Here is an 18,041-nt window from a genome sequence, read left to right on the forward strand (position 1 = left end):
ACTGTAATAATGTGACACAGTGAGTCACGCCGTAAACCCTTTTGCCCATGTATCTTTACTTGCAAGTGTTCATTGCAAAGAGTTGTTGGTCTGGTTCGAGGCCTCTGGTTTCTGCTGCACTATGGATGCCGGGCCCTCCCTGGGTGTCCTGCTGTTGCCCTGTGTTGTGGAGATCCTGCAGCCTTGGGTCTGCAGGGCAGTCGGTTCTTGCTGCTGCTGTTCTGATGGAGCTAAGCGGCATATGATTATAGTCTGGGGTTTATTTTTAAATAGTGAATTCATCTTCACAGTGGTACAGAGTGCAGGGCCCTGCCGAGGTACCTGAGTTCTCTAAAGATTACGTTCAGAAAAGCACAGCTCTTTAACGCGTTCGTCTTGTGACTGGTGCCGCCCGTGTTCACGAAGCACAAACAAGAGGAGGCCCCTAGGCATGGACATCGATATTTTTTATTGTACATTTGGTGCATTTAAAGACACTCTCGAGGGCAAGCACTGGATGGGGACATTACTTGACTTGTAGAGATTGGTACAAAAGGCTGTAAGACCACACAGTCCGTTCCCCCGACAGGAAACAAGGGTTCTCGGTGACGCTGCTCCAGCTATGGCATTTCAGTTCTCACAAGATGATTAAGGACATGTACTTAGTGGTGTCTGCAGGAATTCTGCATGTGACATTTCAGGATGACTGCCTTTAGTCAGATAAAATACATTTGGACACAGACCACAGAACAGGAGCCAAGACTCAACTCCGCGTGGAGTAAAACACAGCACAGCTAAGGGAGGCGCAGAGGAGCTGGGATGCTTGCCCGCACCTGCCACTCCTCCCCTCCAGGGTCCCTCCCCTAGATCCCCCCCCACCTCCGTGTTTTCTCCCAAAGCTGAGACCTTTGCAATAAAAGAATGCAGCCAGTGATTTCAAGACGTGCACACCTGGCTGCCCTGTGGGCCTGCATGGTGTGGTATCACCTGTAACAGTGTGGGATGACATTATTTTTTGTGGTTGACAATGACTTGTTATAGCTGCTGATTCACCTAGCAGTAATGGAGTGTCGCCACCGAGATCCACTAGGCATACACCGGCTTCAGCAGCTCGTGAGGCTGACGGCCACAAACACTGGGTCTCGTATTAGGCTAAGTCTCCATGGCTTTTATCAGGTCCTTATTCTATCCCAGCTTCGAGGCACCCCCAAGAATGGTAAAGACTGTTTCCTATTCACTAACTTATGTCCACTCAAGTGTCTGCCCCCCCCCCATGATGCTGTTTTCACTTGGTGGAAATCTCATCCACACAAGACTAGCTAGCTTATCGTTAGGTTCTGTGGGGCAGGTGGGGGCAGGCAGTCTGTCCTTAATGCTCATGACTTATTTCTGCACAAAGTGTGCTCAGGATCGATCCCCCACCCTCGAGACTTAATAGCTATAGGGTGGTCTTCTGGGAAGTTATTTACAGAGTGATCTTAAACATTCCATTTGTATTTCATCCTGAATATCTATTTTCTCCATGTTCAGAAAGCCAACCCCAATTAAGAAATTACCCACGTAAGAAGCATTTCTTCAAAGAGAAATCCGTTAGGAGCATTTTAAAACAAATATTCTTCTACATCTGCCTACTCAAAATCCAGGATCATTTCTGCTGTTAATTTAGATAAAGTCACTGAAGTGCATGCAGGCACCTGCCAGATTCCTTCCTGTCCTGGTGTCTGTTCCCACCCATCCCAGCAAGAAAAACTTCTGTTCCCAGCTCTGTCCACTGTTTGAGGGGAAAAACTAGGCCCCCCAAAGGTCTGCCAGGTTGCCGCCCACAGAGGGCTCCTGCGCCCTCTAGTGGTAAAAGGACAACATGGTTGAGGTGTACAACGCTTCAAGCAGGAGGGGTGGCCTTTTTCCTGTGATGCTGGACTGAACTCAATATCCAATAACAGAAATAGCTACTGTGTTCTACAGTGCCCACCTGGGTAACGACATCAAGTCGGCACAGCCATCTGCAACCTTGGCCAAAGTACTGAAAGAAGGTCGTTGTGTTATTATTCACTTTCACTAGACTTCTGATCAAACCCTGAATCGCCTTGGCTGTCTTAGGCAGGTCAGATCTGATGAGCTGGCCTCACAGGTGGAGGTGAGACCACACAGGGAAGCCCCAGGATGGCTTTCGGCATCACCTTCCTTAAATAACTCAGCAGGTGGGGTTGGACAGGCAGCTATTGTCTCCTCAAACATCACCCCGCTCCCCTTTGCACCTGCGGGCACTTTCGACTTAGGTGCTCTCCCTGTGCCCCTCTGTTCATCAGCATTAGATGCCAGGCTCAGCCTGCCCAAAGCTCCAGCAACTGCAAGCTGTCATTTGGTCGACATGAACTTGTCCCATCTCTCATGCTTTGCCATTTGTTTACGCGTGGAACTCACAAAACAGTCAAGAAAGGGGCTCACAGCCCACACCCACCCTCTTAAAGGAGGGCTGAAAGAGACCAAGATTTGTCCCAATAAAACCCGTGGCCTGCATTGTGAAATGAGGGCCCAGGTACCCGCCAGCTCACAGCCCACAGTACGGCCGTAAAGAAGAATGCGGTGACCCCACACCATGCCCGAGATCACTGAGGAACAGTTTGTGTTTGCTCAGCCCCGTCAAAACCGACAACAGATAACTGGGCCCTGCAGCACCCCCCACTGGCTCTGGTCCTCTCATCTACACTTCTGACGGTCATCTTTACCCCGTGGCCCCTTCGGGAGTAGTGGAGAGGGGCAGTGGATCAGCACCCACATCCTCTCGCTCCTTCAAGACACCAGGCCAAAGGCAGCTGCTGGACAGCGGGGCATGAGAACTTAGTGGGGAGACCCTGCAGGTCAGGTGCTCAGCACACTGATTTGTGGGGTCTAGTTAACCAGGCAGTGGGCACAGCTGTCTGTCCTCATCCTGCTCTGTCTTCCTCACACAACTCCTGTGGAGTCAAATTCTTTTTGCAACCCAATGGTGTGGGGAAACAAACGAGTTTAGTTCCAGTGTCTACTGAGACAGTGGCTGCCCGGATCCCAGGTGCCTTCAGCAGTCAAGAGTGTCCCTTTTCTTTCCCTCATTTGCAGCTCTGTGAACTCTGCCCAGGGCCATTTAATGACCCTTATACAAGGTGCTGACAATCAAGTCACAAGTCATTTCTGCACAGGGCCATGTCCTCGCGTGGGTACAGTGATGGATGGGGAGGTCCAGATAACATGGATGCCCAGCTCTCCCACATATATGTGGAAGCAGGTCTGGTCCACCGCGCATGGACACAGCTCACAGAAGACAGATCTTTCAGAGTCACACACACTGGGGCAGATCTGGGACTGTACCCAGGGCTCCTCTGTTCATCCCCATTGGCTTTGTTTCCCAAGACATACCTGTGGGGACTCGGAGCTACACGTAAGCCTGTGCTTTGTGGAGGAAGGCTGGGGGGCGGGGTTCTCCCCCTTCTACACACATCAAAGCCTTCAGTATGAACAAAAGCCATTTGTTAGCCTTGAAGAAATCACTATCTAGAGAGGGACCAGGACCTTCACAGCTCTTGTCTTTCCCACCAGCGAGGCCCTGCAGCCCTGTCCAAGGCTGAGGGAACTCTAGTTCTCCTAAGGTGACCATTGTCACGGAAATACAAGAAGGTCTTCAAGCCTGAAGCTTATCACACAATGGAGCAGGAGGCACGTGGGGTTGAGTTACATAGCGAAGCGGGGAGGGTGCTAGGCTGAACAGAGGGAACATTTAGACACAAGGAGGCCACATGGTAAGTCTCGTTTTACTCAAACAGAAGAGTGTTTCTCTGCTGGTAATTTAGTTGGGGGGGAGGTTTGAAGTAAGGGCGAGGATGCTTACATCACTTAAAGAACTTCATCTCGGTGTCCACACAGTCATAGAAAAGGTCCCCCACCTCGGCAGGGTCTGGGGGCTCGGGGCTGCTCAGGATCTCTTCCATGGCTTCCAAGCCTTGCTTCTCCAACTCCAGCATGGTCTTCCTCAGCGTGCGGCCTTGCTCCTGAGGAAGGACACAGCCATGCAGAAGAGCACGCGTTATGGCAGTGGACACCGGCAGTCCAGGGTCCAGCTGCTCACAGCACCATGTACCCCCTCCTCTGTTCCCAAACCACCACTACCGGGGCTGCTCTAGAATGTGGTTACATCACCAGCCTGCTCAGAACACTTCCCCAGCCGCCAGCTGTCCGATTCAGAAGTCGTGACTACTGAGCAGTGGTCAGGGCCTCTCGCTTTGTGCGTCCATCCCCTCCGGCTGTATGCATTGCTACACTCCATGATAATCTCTCCCCATTGTTCAGGTGACTCGGCACTCTGGAGGCCCTTCCCTCCCTTAACACTAGATCAACCTGAGCCCATCTTCAGACTTCTGTGGAAGGCCTTTCCTCCAGAATGCAACACCTTCTTCCTGCCATAATCGCCGTCATCTGTATTGTGATGACTGGCCTACGTGGCTGTGTCTCCCGTCATACCCTGACCTCCTGGAGAGGAAGAGGCTTTATATCTACCTTGTGACGCCTGGAGCACTGTAGGCAGTCTTTAAAAATAAAATAGTCTATTGAAGGAATAAATGGCTCAATTAATAAACATGCCATGGATATCCCCATATCACTTTTTTCCATGATGATGGTTTCCAGGGGGGGCCAAGGCTGCATGTCAAGCTGGCAGCCAAACTTGGTGATATCTAGGAGTCTCCCAGGTGATACTGACTTGGGCAGCATGGAAGCTGCAGGATGGAAGGGGTCATGGAGAGCAGCTGAGGCTTGGCGCTGTGGGAGGCCATTGGTGATGATACAACCTCAGCTGCAGTGGAGACCATGAGCCTATTGAAGACACTGGGACCAGTGTGTGACCACTAAGGACCCCAGCAGATGCAGAATGGAGCTGGCCTGAGCCTGTGACAAGCTGGGTGCCTGAGAAATGGAGTTGTCCAAACCTTTTGGAATCTGGAAAAATTTTAAGCGAGTCTCAGATACCACACTAAGCTCTAGGCTACAGGACTCAATTTATGATGCTGGGTGTCAATGTTGCTTTGATTTGATTTGAACTGCATTCTGGTTCTTAGTTTCTTGAAATAAGAAACATGTAACTTATTTTTTCATTTTGCAGGAGCCCAAATTAAGAGATGTGGGTTTTTAAAGAAAACTTAGACTTTTAAAGTATTGAATTTTATTTTATTTGTTTATTTATTTTTGAGACAGTCTCTCTCTCTCTCTCTCTCTCTCTCTCTCTCTCTCTCTCTCTCTCTCTCTCTCTCTCTAGCTAGTCCTGGCTGTCCTGAAACTCACTCTGTAGACCAGACTGGCCTCAAGCTCACAGAGGTCCACCTGCCTCTGCCTCCTGAGTGCTGAGATTAAAGGTGTGTAGCGTCACACCTGGCTAAAGTATTAAAATTTTTAAAGACTTTAGGACTTGTGAAGTTATAGTGTTTTATACTAACATGAGATCTTACAGATGAACAAGATAGGAAAGGCTGTGTATTTCTGTGTCAGGCTGGTAAGGGATCAAGTGTGCCAGTTAGTATTCTTGTCACTTTGACACTAGACAGAGTCATCTGGGAAGAAAGAACCTCAGTTGAGAAAACACATCAATCTTTAATGTAGGCAAGCCTGTGGCAAATTTTCTTGATTAATGGTTCACCTTGGAAGGCCCAGCTCACTGTGAACAGGTCCACCCCACCTTGGGCAGATGGTCATGGGGTATATTAAAAAAGCAGGCTAAGCAAGCATGAAAAAGCAGACCAGTAACAGCATTCCTTCATGGTCTTGGCTGCAGTCTCTGCCTCCTGGCTCCTGCTTTGAGCTCCCGCCCTGGCTTCCCTCAGTGGGGTACTGTGATCCAGACATGTAAGTCAAATAAACTCTTTCCTCCCCAGATTGCTTTTGGTCATGGTATCTACTACAGTAACAGAAAGCAAATTAGGACAGTGTGGTGTATGTGTGGATGGTGCATGTGTACACGTGTAGATATGCATTCCTGTACTCATGCATGTTATGTGCATGGAAGCAGAGGCCAGAAGAGGATGTTAGGTGTCTTGCTCCAGCTTATTGCCTCAGAACAGGGCCTCTCATTGAGTCTGGAGCTAGGCTGGTGACTAAGGAGCCTGAGCAGTTCTCTTTCCTCTGTGCCCCACAGCACTGTGGTTACAGGCTTACACAGCCATGACCAGCCTTTTACGTAGGTACTTCCGATCTAAGTTCAGATCCTCATGGAGGCACAGCAAGAGCTCTCGTTTACCTAGTCATTCCTCTGGCCTCAGTCATTGCCTTTTAAGATCTGCTTTAGAAAACTACAATACTAACTAGAAGAAAGTGGGGGGGGGGGAGGCTGGAGAGATGGCTCAGTAGTTAGGTGTACACCCCACCCTGATAGAAGACCTGAGTTCAAATCCTAGCACCCATGTGGAGCAGCTCACAACTGCCTATAACTCCAGATCCAGGGCATCTGACACCTCTGGCTTCCTTGGACACCTGCAATCATGTGCACAGAGACACAGGAATAAAAATAAATCTACAAAAGACAATGAAGCGTGGGCGCCAATTTTTCTAGAGCTGGTTCCTTCCTTCGGACAGCTTAGGCCTATGAAAGTCGTGGTACAAACAATGGGGAAAGCTGACGAATATCTGACAACTACATTCCTTCTCCCTCTCAATAAATCATAGGCTTGGGGTTTTCATGAAAATTCACCACTAAAGGCTAAAGGCTACTGTGGGCATTTACCAGGTGCTAGGGAACACTAGGGACGGCTAGGGATTTTTCTTCATTGGGTTGCTGTGTTCTAACTTTATTAACCAAAGCTTTTCAGGTATAACAGTTGTACTCTGAGGAATTATTTCTAAAATACTGGGGACTTGAGAATCTTTTTTTTTTTTTTTTTTTTTTTTTTGTATCACGACAGGATATTCATAGCATAGAAGCTACTTTTGAGTGGGGAGCTGTTTTGGGCACTCACACTGTGATACCCCAAGTTCACACCGCCTTTGAGCAGTTACCATTTAGAAATGGCATATGACTCATTCCATACAGGACAGTTTTCATCCCCCAAAAGTACTCAAAGATTTTAGCTAGCACATCTCTGCTGCTCTGAGGTCAGCAGCGATGAGGAAGGGACCATCAGCCCACTGGATTCGGAGTAACGACAGAAGCAGAGGCTTGATCTTCTTTGGTTTCAGGAGAGTTGGTAGGAAAGTTAACACCTGCTTTCTCCTTCTGAGAGAGATCTACAGGCCTAGAGAGGAGGTACATGTGTGCTAATCACCTCCCTGCCTCCTTTCCTGTTGCCCTCCACCATCCTCTCGGACCTCCTCCAAGCTCACCTGGTCACTCTCGATGACAGCACGTGCCCACTCATGAGCCTTGTATAGCTCATGCCGGCGGTCTGGCTTCTCCTGGAACCGAGGTTCCTTTTTGGCTGGGTCATCGTCACCAAAACAGGGTGACTGTGCTTTGGGGACAAGTTTGACATCATCGACAAAGATGAATGGCTTGAATATGGACCTGGAGAGAAAGGAAAGCAGTGTTAGCCAGACTGAGCTTGGTGCCTGGAATATCCAGTGATGAGCCAACAGAGGCAGGCGGGGCAGGCCAAGAGACACACGGCTGTATGTTTTTGTCGCTATTTCTATAAACTAGCAGCCATTTACAAAGGCTGATGGTGAAAGAGACTTTTGCTGCTCTGAGAAGACGACTAGAAAGGCCCCTTTTTGCTAGGAAAGAAGGGTAAGTAGACACAATACTCCAAGACAGGGGAAAATAAACCATGTATTTGAATGGCACAGAGGACTGCCCTTTTCTCTCCTGGGAAGGCAGCAGTTTTCGGTTTTGATCTTAAGGGTCTACTTGAAAAATCTTTGAAGAATCTCATAGACTAGAGGAGGACAGATTGAGGTGATGTCAGCTAAGCCCAGAGGCCCCAGAGAGGACATGATCAGGGAGGGAAACAGAAGGCTGGCACTGAGCCGAGAAGGTGGTCGATGCCTCCTGCCCCATTTGCCTCCTATTCTCCCGGCAGGATGAGCATATCTTAGAGGAAATGGCTGAGTCTGGGCACATGCACACATGGACTTGTGAATACCTGGGTATGCATCACACAAATACATATACAAACCCCCCAAGCAGCTACACATATAAAGAGCTGTACAGGATGAGAGATACCCACAGCTGGTTAACAGCTGGAAGAAAGCCTTATTCTCCCCCTCTCCCCTCCACAGCCCAAGAAAACACAGCTGGGACAGAGGTGCAATTCTGGCAGACACCCTGAAGGCCACTTGTAATAACAACAGGAGAAAAATGAGAAAGTGGACCTTTGACACCCCACAGAGTGATCTTTTCTTCTCCTCTCAGTGGTACCTGTGGGCCCACTTCAAGAAGCCACGAAGAGGTTAAAAGTGAGCTGGGATGTGGGCTTCCTCAGCTCTGGCACATGTGAGGCTTGAGGCGGCTAGAGCTCCCTCACCATTGTGCTACACAGTCATGGACACTCTGACCTGAAAAGGACCATGAACCAGTCACCCTGGCTGTCTTAGATATGTCCTTAGATTTGCGGTGTCAACATCACTCAGAGCCCTGGAACCAGCCCTGTCCTGCTGAATCAGAATCAGCATTTAGCAAGACCTGAAGGGATTCATAATACCTAAGACGGAGGGACACTGCCATGGGTAACGTGCTGATAAGTGACCTCTAGGTTTGTTTTCCGAGGCCATGGTAGGAAAGAAAGCTCTAGAGGGAGAGACACGCATCGTGACATGCAGAAGTAAGGCCCAGCTTCACTTAACCTGAAGGCCAGAGGCAGCTAGACCTCTGTACCTGAGCTGGAAGAGTGAGTGGTGCAGGTTAAGGACAGCTGTCTGGCTGGGACACTCCTGTCCTCTCAGGTGACACGCATATTTACCAAAAATGAGTCCACCTGAACTTCTCAAGGAATTAATGAAAAATGAGGGAACAGGTGGGCTGGATCAATAGCTCAGTGCTTAAGACTGGAGCGCTTGCAGAGGACCTGGGTTCAATTCCCAGGGCCCACATGCAGGTCACAACCTTCCGGAACTTCAGTTCCAAGGGAATCAGATGCCCTCTTCTGGCCTCTGCAGGCCCTGCATGCATGCTGTGCATAAAGATACATGCTGGTAACACACTCATACACATTTGAAAAAACAGTATTTTAAATAGGGGGGAAAACAAACAAAAATTCTCAAAGAACTAACAACAACAACAAAAAGCCTGACCCAGTTCTCAGCCCCGTCTGCCAGATAGCACAACACATGCCAGCTAGGTTGTTCCAGGGCCCTTGTTACTCAGCCTTTGTTTGTTTGTTTGGTTTGTTTTGTTGTTTTTTGGAGACAGGATTTCTCTGTGTAGTTTTGGTGCCTGTCCTGGATCTCACTCTGCAGACCAGGCTGGCCTCAAACTCACAGAGATCCGCCTGGCTCTGCCTCCCGAGTGCTGGGATTAAAGGTGTGTGCCACCGCCACCCCGCGTTACTTAACCATTACTAAAGGAAATCCCAGAATAGAGGGGAGCTACCCATGGACAGAGGAACACTCTTCCACTTCCTGCAGCCTCCTGGAACTAGATCATTGCTTTCTCGTCTCAGACTGCTGGGTGTGAAGGAGGAGTTAGTACAAAGCTTCATTCACACTGTCTGAACCAATTGTGATTACCTCTCAAGGGAGAAGAGGAGGAGAGGAAGAAAGAAGTGTGGGCCCAGCACCCACTGGCATCAGACTGCTGCCATCCAGTCCTTCTGGTCTCTGACCATACAGTTGTCATAGAAATAAGCATCCTCCTTGTCCCACAGGGTGAGCAGCACTTAGATGGCTGCAGTCTGTGCATGTGATACAGCAGCACCCTGGCTGGCCCAGGGACCCTTCTGCCCACGCAGTCCACTCAGCTCAGGGCTGTACCAAACGGAGCCAGTGACAGGCAGAACTGTTGAGCAGCTGAGCGGAGCCTCCTTGGAAGGAGACCTCCCATCCTCATTGACCCCAGGGACACGGCACCAGACGCTCATCTGTGACATGCTGCCTCCTCAGTCCACCAGCCTCTGCCCTCTACCACCCAAACTCCAAGGGGGAGGGAGGAGCGATCTCTTCCAGAGAACCCTGCCCTGCTTCCTGTGCTCTGACACACTGGTCACACCAGGCATGGCAGCCCAGCAGCTCTAAACTGAGTGAGAACAGGAGAGACAGACAGTTGGACAGAGGCCGTGAACGGGAGTACATCTGGCCAGATGTAAGGCCAGCGGTTTTTCTCTGCTTCTTGAGTGGACTGACATGGTGGCTACGGTTTCTTCCAGCGCCTAAGGCAGCTCTGCTGGCCCTGCGCCTTTCCGTGGCCATTTCTATGATGCATGCCAAGTTGTCATTCCAACTACAGTAAGTTCGTGCCAACCAAAGTTTATCTTCTGCATCCAATATATAGGGGGAAATGGAGTGAAATACAGGAACTCAGTATAATGTCAGCCTCCCTCACCACCTACTGAATGTCAAGTTAGTTTACTGAACGATGGTGTCAAGTGCCAGGTAGCTTTTCTAAGGCAAAGGGTACCATATGTTTAGCCTTCTCAACACCCTTTCTATTTGAAAACTAAACACTAAATATGAGTGGGTCCCCATAATATTTGGAACTGCCAAAGCTTCCCCAGAGTTCTTTTTCAGGCTGTAAAAAAAATCAGCATCCTTAACTGCTACACATAGGAGGCATCAGTTTGTGATTAAAGGTAAACTTGAGAGTGGATAAAGAATGTAAATGACAAAACTATGTAATTCTAGTTATTATAAAATGGTAAGAATTGTTGCTAATACCTGGCTGAAGAAATAAATATCTGTCATTCATGTCTGATCATCTGTACCTCTGGCCCATGCTCTACAAAGAAAATGTGGGACACTTGGCAGCTGGCAAACATTCAAATGTTTTGCCGATCTTTAATGCAAAGCACACTTATGATTCTAAATAGATAAGGGCATGCGCAGGCATCTTTCCACACCTGAGCCTCAGACGGCAGCTTCTTCAATGCACTTGAGTGCTAATTAAGCCCACAGAGATTAAATGACTTGACCAAGGTCACAGGATGAGGTGGTGTCAAAGGTGAAACTGCCTCTCTGGGTCATGGCTGTACCTCCCAGGCCACTCTGCTCCAGTATCCCTGAGGGCCGCACTGCTTCCAGGTAGGAGGGAATGGCCCCATTTTACACATGAAATGTGTGAGGCTCGCAGAGTTCAGTGCTTTGTCCAAAACTGCTCTCCGAATAAGTGTCTGAATTCAGATCTTCTCAATGTGAAGTAAGCTTCCTCCACCACTGCTCACTCCTGACCCTCTACCTGCCTTTTATACACATGTACTACTACAAAAGGCAATCGCTCTGGTCAGCGAACTGTCTGACCTCAGACACACTTTGTTCTGGCTGAAGATAGAGACACTCCCCAAGTGGCTAGGCCGGGCTCATCTTGTGACCAAAGTTCCCAAGGGACAGGAGACACAGTAAGGAACAATGCATGGGCCCTAGCTCAGATGAATCTGTTCAACCCTGGGGGGGGGGCGGGATAGGAGGGGACCTGCCTAGAATAACCAGCTTCTCTCAAATTGTAGGTATCATTCTAAATGGCTCATCTGTGGTCATATGACAATGTCACTCTAATCTTGAGATCAGAACCCCTCAGTGAAGGAGTTTGCATTGTACATGAGCACTGGAAAGAAACATTGTACGGGAGCACTGGGACATTGTACACAGCACTGGGAAGGGGCATTGTACACAGCACTGGGAAGGGACATTGTACACAGCACTGGGAAGGGACATTGTACACAGCACTGGGAAGGGACATTGTACACAGCACTGGGAAGGGACATTGTACACAGCACTGGGAAGGGGCATTGTACACAGCACTGGGAAGGGGCATTGTACACAGCACTGGGAAGGGACATTGTACACAGCACTGGGAAGGGACATTGTACGGGAGCACTGGGACATTGTACACAGCACTGGGAAGGGACATTGTACACAGCACTGGGAAGGGACATTGTACACAGCACTGGGAAGGGGAACTGCACTTGAGGAGCACCCAGTGGCCCTACAGACACATGGTGGGCTAAGTCAGAAGCCTGGAGGCATCTTGGAAGGTCAGACTATAATAGGAAAAGAAGAGAGGGATGGTGGAGGAGGGTAAAGAGTGGAATTGAAAAGGATATGGGTGTCATTTGGTCCAGGGCCCCCCACTCCACATTCTGCTTGTGCCTTGTGGACCCAAAGGCCTTTTGTGCTTCCTCTAGGAACAAATAAGTACCATCTAAGGCTGACAGTTACCCTGATGGTACAATCTGGGCCAATCTTTGAGGGGGCGGTTGCTGTTCCTTCTACCTCTCGGCATCATCTCTCCTGTTAAGGCGGCTGGCTGTATGCTTCCCCTGTGGGCTCCCTAATCCTTGAGTCTGCGTGGGCTTGCCTACATCCATGGCCTGACTCTCTGTGCTGTCCCAATCTAACAACTACACCTCTCAAAAGAAATAAGCTCAGATTTGTGGTGCTTGCTGATTTCTATGGTGTAAATGCTCTCTCTGGGGCCCATGTGGCCCCACCAAAGACATCCCAGTGCATGGGCTAGCACTGATGAACACGAGTACTCTGGCTGCCACATACCCTAACAGTCTACCCTTGACAGACTAAAAGAACCAAGGTACCTTTCTAAATATTCATTCCCTTCCAGCCTGCCAACATCCGCGGAGCATCAGCAAGTACTGATTTCTCAGGAAATGGCTCCTATAGGTCAGAGCCGGTTCCCCAAAGCCAACCAGCATCCCTGTCAATAAGTGAAAAGCCTGCTGACTCAGCAGGGCAGCAACATTACAGTAGAATTTGTCTCCTTGGTAAGCTTGATTAAAGGGCCTTTGCCTCTCCCTCAAACATTCAAGTGCTGATTTTCCTTCTCCTTTCACCCCCAAATTTACATGGTGCCTGGCACAGGACAGGAGGGGGCATGAGAGATGAAGGGATGAAGGAAAAGGTCGGATGTGAAAGCCAGCTAAGATCTGTAAAATAATGTGTGGGGCATGACGGAGAAGGACCTAAGCAGACGGAGCCCCAGACAGAGCCCGATATACCAACTGGGAGGAGCAAGTCATCATCTTGAAACATCTCTGCATTTTAATCCTAGCAGAAGTCAGCTGAGATCGCCTTAATTACACCACCTGATGACAAAAGACAGTGTTCTTTGTGCCCAATTACGGAGAAGCAGTGAGGCGTCAAACAGGATGACAACTAACGGCAGTCCTGAGTCACAGTGGGTGACACAGCCTGTTTCTCCCTGGAAGACAACGCCGATCTGTCTTCTCAAAGGACTATCGTCTTCAAGAAGGGCTTTCCAATTAATTGAACCATGAATAATTTTCTTTTAAAACTACTTTAAAGTTTCCACTTAGTACCAGAAGGAGATTTCACAACCCATTTCTATAATTGGATTAAACAGCCTGCTTCAGCCTGAGCAACAGGATTGATTCCTTTCTCTGAGTGTTCTGGACATGAAAAGTCTCTCGTATCCTAAGCAAAGTTAGAGTGAGGCCTCCGTGTAACAGGGCCCTGGAGTGTGGTCCAGCCAAACCCACTACTCGAAAGACACCTGTTTCCTAAAGAGTAAAGCCTGTACACCTTGGCAGAATACTCCATGCTCAGAAGCAGATCTCTTACTGCCCCTGGAGAGCCCCTTGGCCCACAGAGCCCTTGGGAGACAAGTCTTAGCCTATGAGGAGGGGCCTGGATGCAAAGAGATGTGAACACAGGATCTGCTAGGCCAAACCATGGAGGAAGGCGGGGATAAAATCAACGCCGAGCAGGTGGAGTTGGGGGTGGGGTGGGGAATGCCACCCTCAGAGAGAATGCCAGGAATACTGCAGTGGCTGACACAGAGAAGGGCCAGCAGCTGAGCATGGCTGGACTTGGTGAGCAGAAGGTAGGGAAAGGCCTGACAGAAACCTAATAGCCAGCCTCGTATACAAGAAGGTGCACACCCAGCCAGTTCTGGTGGTGCAGACCTGTGATACTAGATGTGAGAGACCCAAAATCCTGGCTGTTCCTCCTAGAGGGTGTGCCCTCAGCACTGTGCAGTACTGCCTTCTTACTGAAGCAGGTGGGCAGAAAGCAGTTCCCCAAAACATGTCCAAAAATGGCAGGTACCTCCACATGTACCACCCCTGGACCATTTTGTCCAGTAACTCACAAGAACTGGTTCTCTTTGCAAACCTTGGGCATCCCTGTCTCTGGACCTTACTGTGTTTTATGCATATTTGCGTCGTCATCTATAACCCAATGCTTGGGCCATGGTCTATACTCAACAACAATAACTGGGTTCCATGAGTAGAATGAACATTATGTGGCTGCAGGCGAGCAGTCCACCTTATCACAGCTCCCGTACTACACTGCCCAGGCTGAGAACGAAGAAAGGTATCCAAGGGAAGGACATGGCCAGGAGCTTGCGCCTTCTGCCTACCTGACGTATTTTTTAGACAAACCTGGAAGGATCCGGGGTCCCGGTGAAGTAGTGGATGCACGGTGAACTTCGGTTCTGAGGCAGGACAGACACTATACTGGATGTGGTGAGGAAAGACTCAGAGTCTATGCAAACTCCACTGGCTTTATCCCGTAAGATGTTAATCATCGTCTGCACGGTGATGCTTTCTAAGAGGGAGAGAGAGAGAGAGAGAGAAAGAAAGAGAGAGAGAGAGAGAGAGAGAGAGAGAGAGAGAATATAGCTGTGAAGGCTGGCAACCAAGACTGATTTCCTTCTTTCTATTTACTTCTCAACTCCTGAATATAATTCCCAGTTGCCCTGATAAACTCTGGCCAATGGGAGATGAGCAGAAATGGCGTATGTACATCTCTGGTCACACCCATGCTCTGGCCTTCACTTTTTCCTCCTGCCTTCCTGCTGGCTGGGAGAGGTTAACAAGTATTCCACAAACTGCGTCCCAGAGTTGAACAGAAAAACCCCCAGTCCTGGACTGTCTCTATCCATGTAGATGCTAATGTGGGAAAGAAATGGCTTCCATCTCTTTAAGCCATATTAACTCAGATCTCTTTGTTATAGCCTTACCTCTACCTCAACTAGCGCAATGACCGAACAGACACACACACACAAGAAACTGTGTGGTGCCTAAACGTGGCCCTCCACACTCTCACCTTCATGCCTACTCACTGATCGGGGTAAGTGTACTATTTGAAGAATGACCACTTCACAGTGTGAAACACACAGAGGAGCATTCAGAGTGCCCAGTCTTTAGGACTATGGTCTCCAAATTCAGATGAGGGGTTTGAGTCCCTGATGACTCATGATCCCACTCCGTCACGTCCTCCTGTGACTATGACTCTTTTAAACAGCCTTTCAGCTGCATGTGGTGGCTCATGCCTATAATCTCAACATTCAGGGGGCTGAAGCAGGAGAAGCACTCATTTGAGGCCAGCCTGGGCTACATAGTTAGTTCCAGGACAGCCTGAGCTAAATAGGGAAACCTTTCTCAAAATACAAGACTAAACCAAATCAAAACCAAAGCATGACCGCTGTGTGGAAAAGCTGGCCAGCCGTGCACTCCAAGTTTCAGGTCTGAACCTGCAATAAATTCACTCTTCCTCAAAACCCCTCGCCAAAGTACCAAAACAAGCATGCAAGCCAACAACCCCACTCTTAGCCTGAGTGCACAAAGATGGACTCAGAGAGAAGATTCCTTATGTCCTCTTTGTAAATCTCTTACATTTTACACACAATATTAACAATGTCTTTGGTTTCATTACCTACCCAATGTCCCGATTTCCTGCCTCACTGTCATATTCATTTGAATCTGTCTCTAGCAGATTGGTAGTATCTCTGACATCTTCTGTCTTGTATTTCTTCCCTTGCTTAGTTTCTTCCATGTCTCCTAAGGTTCCCCAGTCTGGACTGGGCAGGTGGTGCCCCCTGGAGTTATAACGTGCTCCTCCACCCTGTGCTTCTGATTAACTAGTGCCTATTTAGGGCTGATGTTTGAGCAGGAGAAATAATTTCATCACTAGTTTTATTTTAGCTTAAAACATTTGGAACTTTCTCATGAAGCTCTCACTTAAAAATGAATATTCCCACGCCTTTATATACAACAATTTCTACAGCAAAGTCCCAAAGCAATATTCTACATCAAGGATCAGAAAACATTTTCTTAAAGAACCAGATAGGGGATATGTTAAGCCTCTGGACCATGCGTTCTCTGTCACACTGTCCTCACAGCAATTCAGCTCCACCACTATAGAACAAAGGTGGCCAGAGGCAGTACATAATGAAATGAGTTTGTGCTGCAGTTTGGACTTGAAATATCCCCCAAAGGCCCAAGTGCTCAGGCTATGATGCTAATGTGATGTGAGAGGGCCTAATATAAGAAAGATGGACTGTTTGGGGGTGTGGTCTTGAAGAGATATTGGGACTCTGTCCAACTCCCACCACACACACACACACACACACACACACACACACACACACACACACACACACTCATTGCTTCCTGGCCATCATGACATAAGCAGCTTCCCCAATAAGCTTCTACTGCCATGACACCTGTTCCTACCTCAGACCCAAAAGCAACAGAGCAACTAATCATATCCCAAAATCTCTGAATCTATAACTCAAAGTAAACCTTTTCTCCTGATAAGTTTTTTTTTTAATCTCTGGAATTTTGCTACAGTGATAAGAAAACAAAATAGCCCGCATGGCTGTTTTCCAATAAAACTTTATTCACAAAAGAAGCCGCTACTAAAGGACATACTTTGCAGCCATCTTTTGATTGACAGATATGCATGTATAACTAGCAAATACAAAATGTGACCATTATGAACCTGGGGGGGGGGCAGTTTCTATTCACACATATAAGGAGCCATCTGTTCAACACATTTACCTAAATATGGGTTCTTAATCAGAATTCAGTAATGTACAGCATTGCTAAATGGGTTATAAAGAGAATCCAGTTCAATAGTCCAATGCAGAAGTTCATGGGCAGAAGCAATACCCAGGCACCACGGGAGGACCTCCAAGTGAGCAGAGGCTTATCCTGCTGGCTAAGTGGGCTAGGGAAGAGGGGATCTCCCAAGTTTCTGAAGCTATAAGGAAGGCTGCAGTGAGTACCACAAAGAATCACATGATAGCAGTGTTTACATCAGTAGGAATAGAAACCCCCACAGGTTCCTACAGGTGTGGAAGCTGCGTGTAACACGTGCAAGCTGGCCCCTTGCCTGCACACCAGGACGTAAGGTAGAAGTGGGTCTTTAACATGCAAGGCTTATTCCCTACTCCTCCTCTTTGTTGATCCTCTCAAGTTCAGCCAAGAACAAGAGTGCAAGAAGGAGAATTGTAAGGGACAGGTTAACTTACCCTCCTGCTTTTCTAAGCTGTCTTTGCCTGCACAGCAGTCCAGATGGTCATCAGCTGGAGAAAAAACCTGGGCAAAATTGAATTCATCCTCTCCTGTCCACCAGCCTTGACTCTGAGCGTACGTCCGGAGTTCCGGATGCTCCTCGTCCATCTTCGTTGTGAGTGACAGCTGGTTGCAAATGCACCTCACCCCCTCTGCAAAGAGGTGGATGTGTGGTTAGTGGTGGGAACCCCAAGACTGCAGGGAGAAATCAGTTCCATTTCTGAGAAGAGAAACATGGAATCCTTGATCCTCACTAATCCAGGAGACACCCTCAAAGGTTCAGCCTGTCTCCATCAGACATTGTTATAGCTTAGATGGACATCAGCTTTACTGATCTTAAATTCACAAACAAAATGAAACACTAAAGGCCCTTTATTCACACTAAATAAACCCTAAGCATTCATGTTTACAGGGAATTTGAGCGGTTCTTTGAAAGGACTTCTGTGCTCACAAGACTTGGGGATCTATATGTGATTCACAACATAAGTGGTTCTCAACCTGTGGGTTGTGACCCCATTAAGGAGTGCATCTCAGATATCCTGCATATCAGATATTTACATTGTGATTCATAACAGTAGCAAAACTACTGTTATGAAGTGACAATGAAGGTGATTCTATGGTTGGGGG

At 48.3% G+C, this 18,041-nt stretch overlaps 1 protein-coding gene across 1 annotated transcript in view; it reads right to left on the minus strand.

Moving 5' to 3' along the window:
- Positions 1-429: 429 nt before the first annotated feature.
- Scrn1 (secernin 1) overlaps positions 430-18,041 on the minus strand; it is a 66,294-nt gene continuing 48,682 nt past the window's right edge. The window contains exons 5-8 of the mRNA XM_028864125.2: positions 17,372-17,566; positions 14,496-14,661; positions 7,318-7,498; positions 430-4,004 (exon numbers count right to left, since the gene is read on the minus strand). Of these exons, the coding sequence (XP_028719958.1) occupies positions 3,846-4,004; positions 7,318-7,498; positions 14,496-14,661; positions 17,372-17,566 (701 nt within the window). The 3' untranslated portion in view covers positions 430-3,845. The remainder of the gene's footprint in view (positions 4,005-7,317; positions 7,499-14,495; positions 14,662-17,371; positions 17,567-18,041) is intronic.

The sequence above is a fragment of the Peromyscus leucopus genome, chromosome 3, assembly GCF_004664715.2.
Source record: "Peromyscus leucopus breed LL Stock chromosome 3, UCI_PerLeu_2.1, whole genome shotgun sequence".
Taxonomy (NCBI): domain Eukaryota; kingdom Metazoa; phylum Chordata; class Mammalia; order Rodentia; family Cricetidae; genus Peromyscus; species Peromyscus leucopus.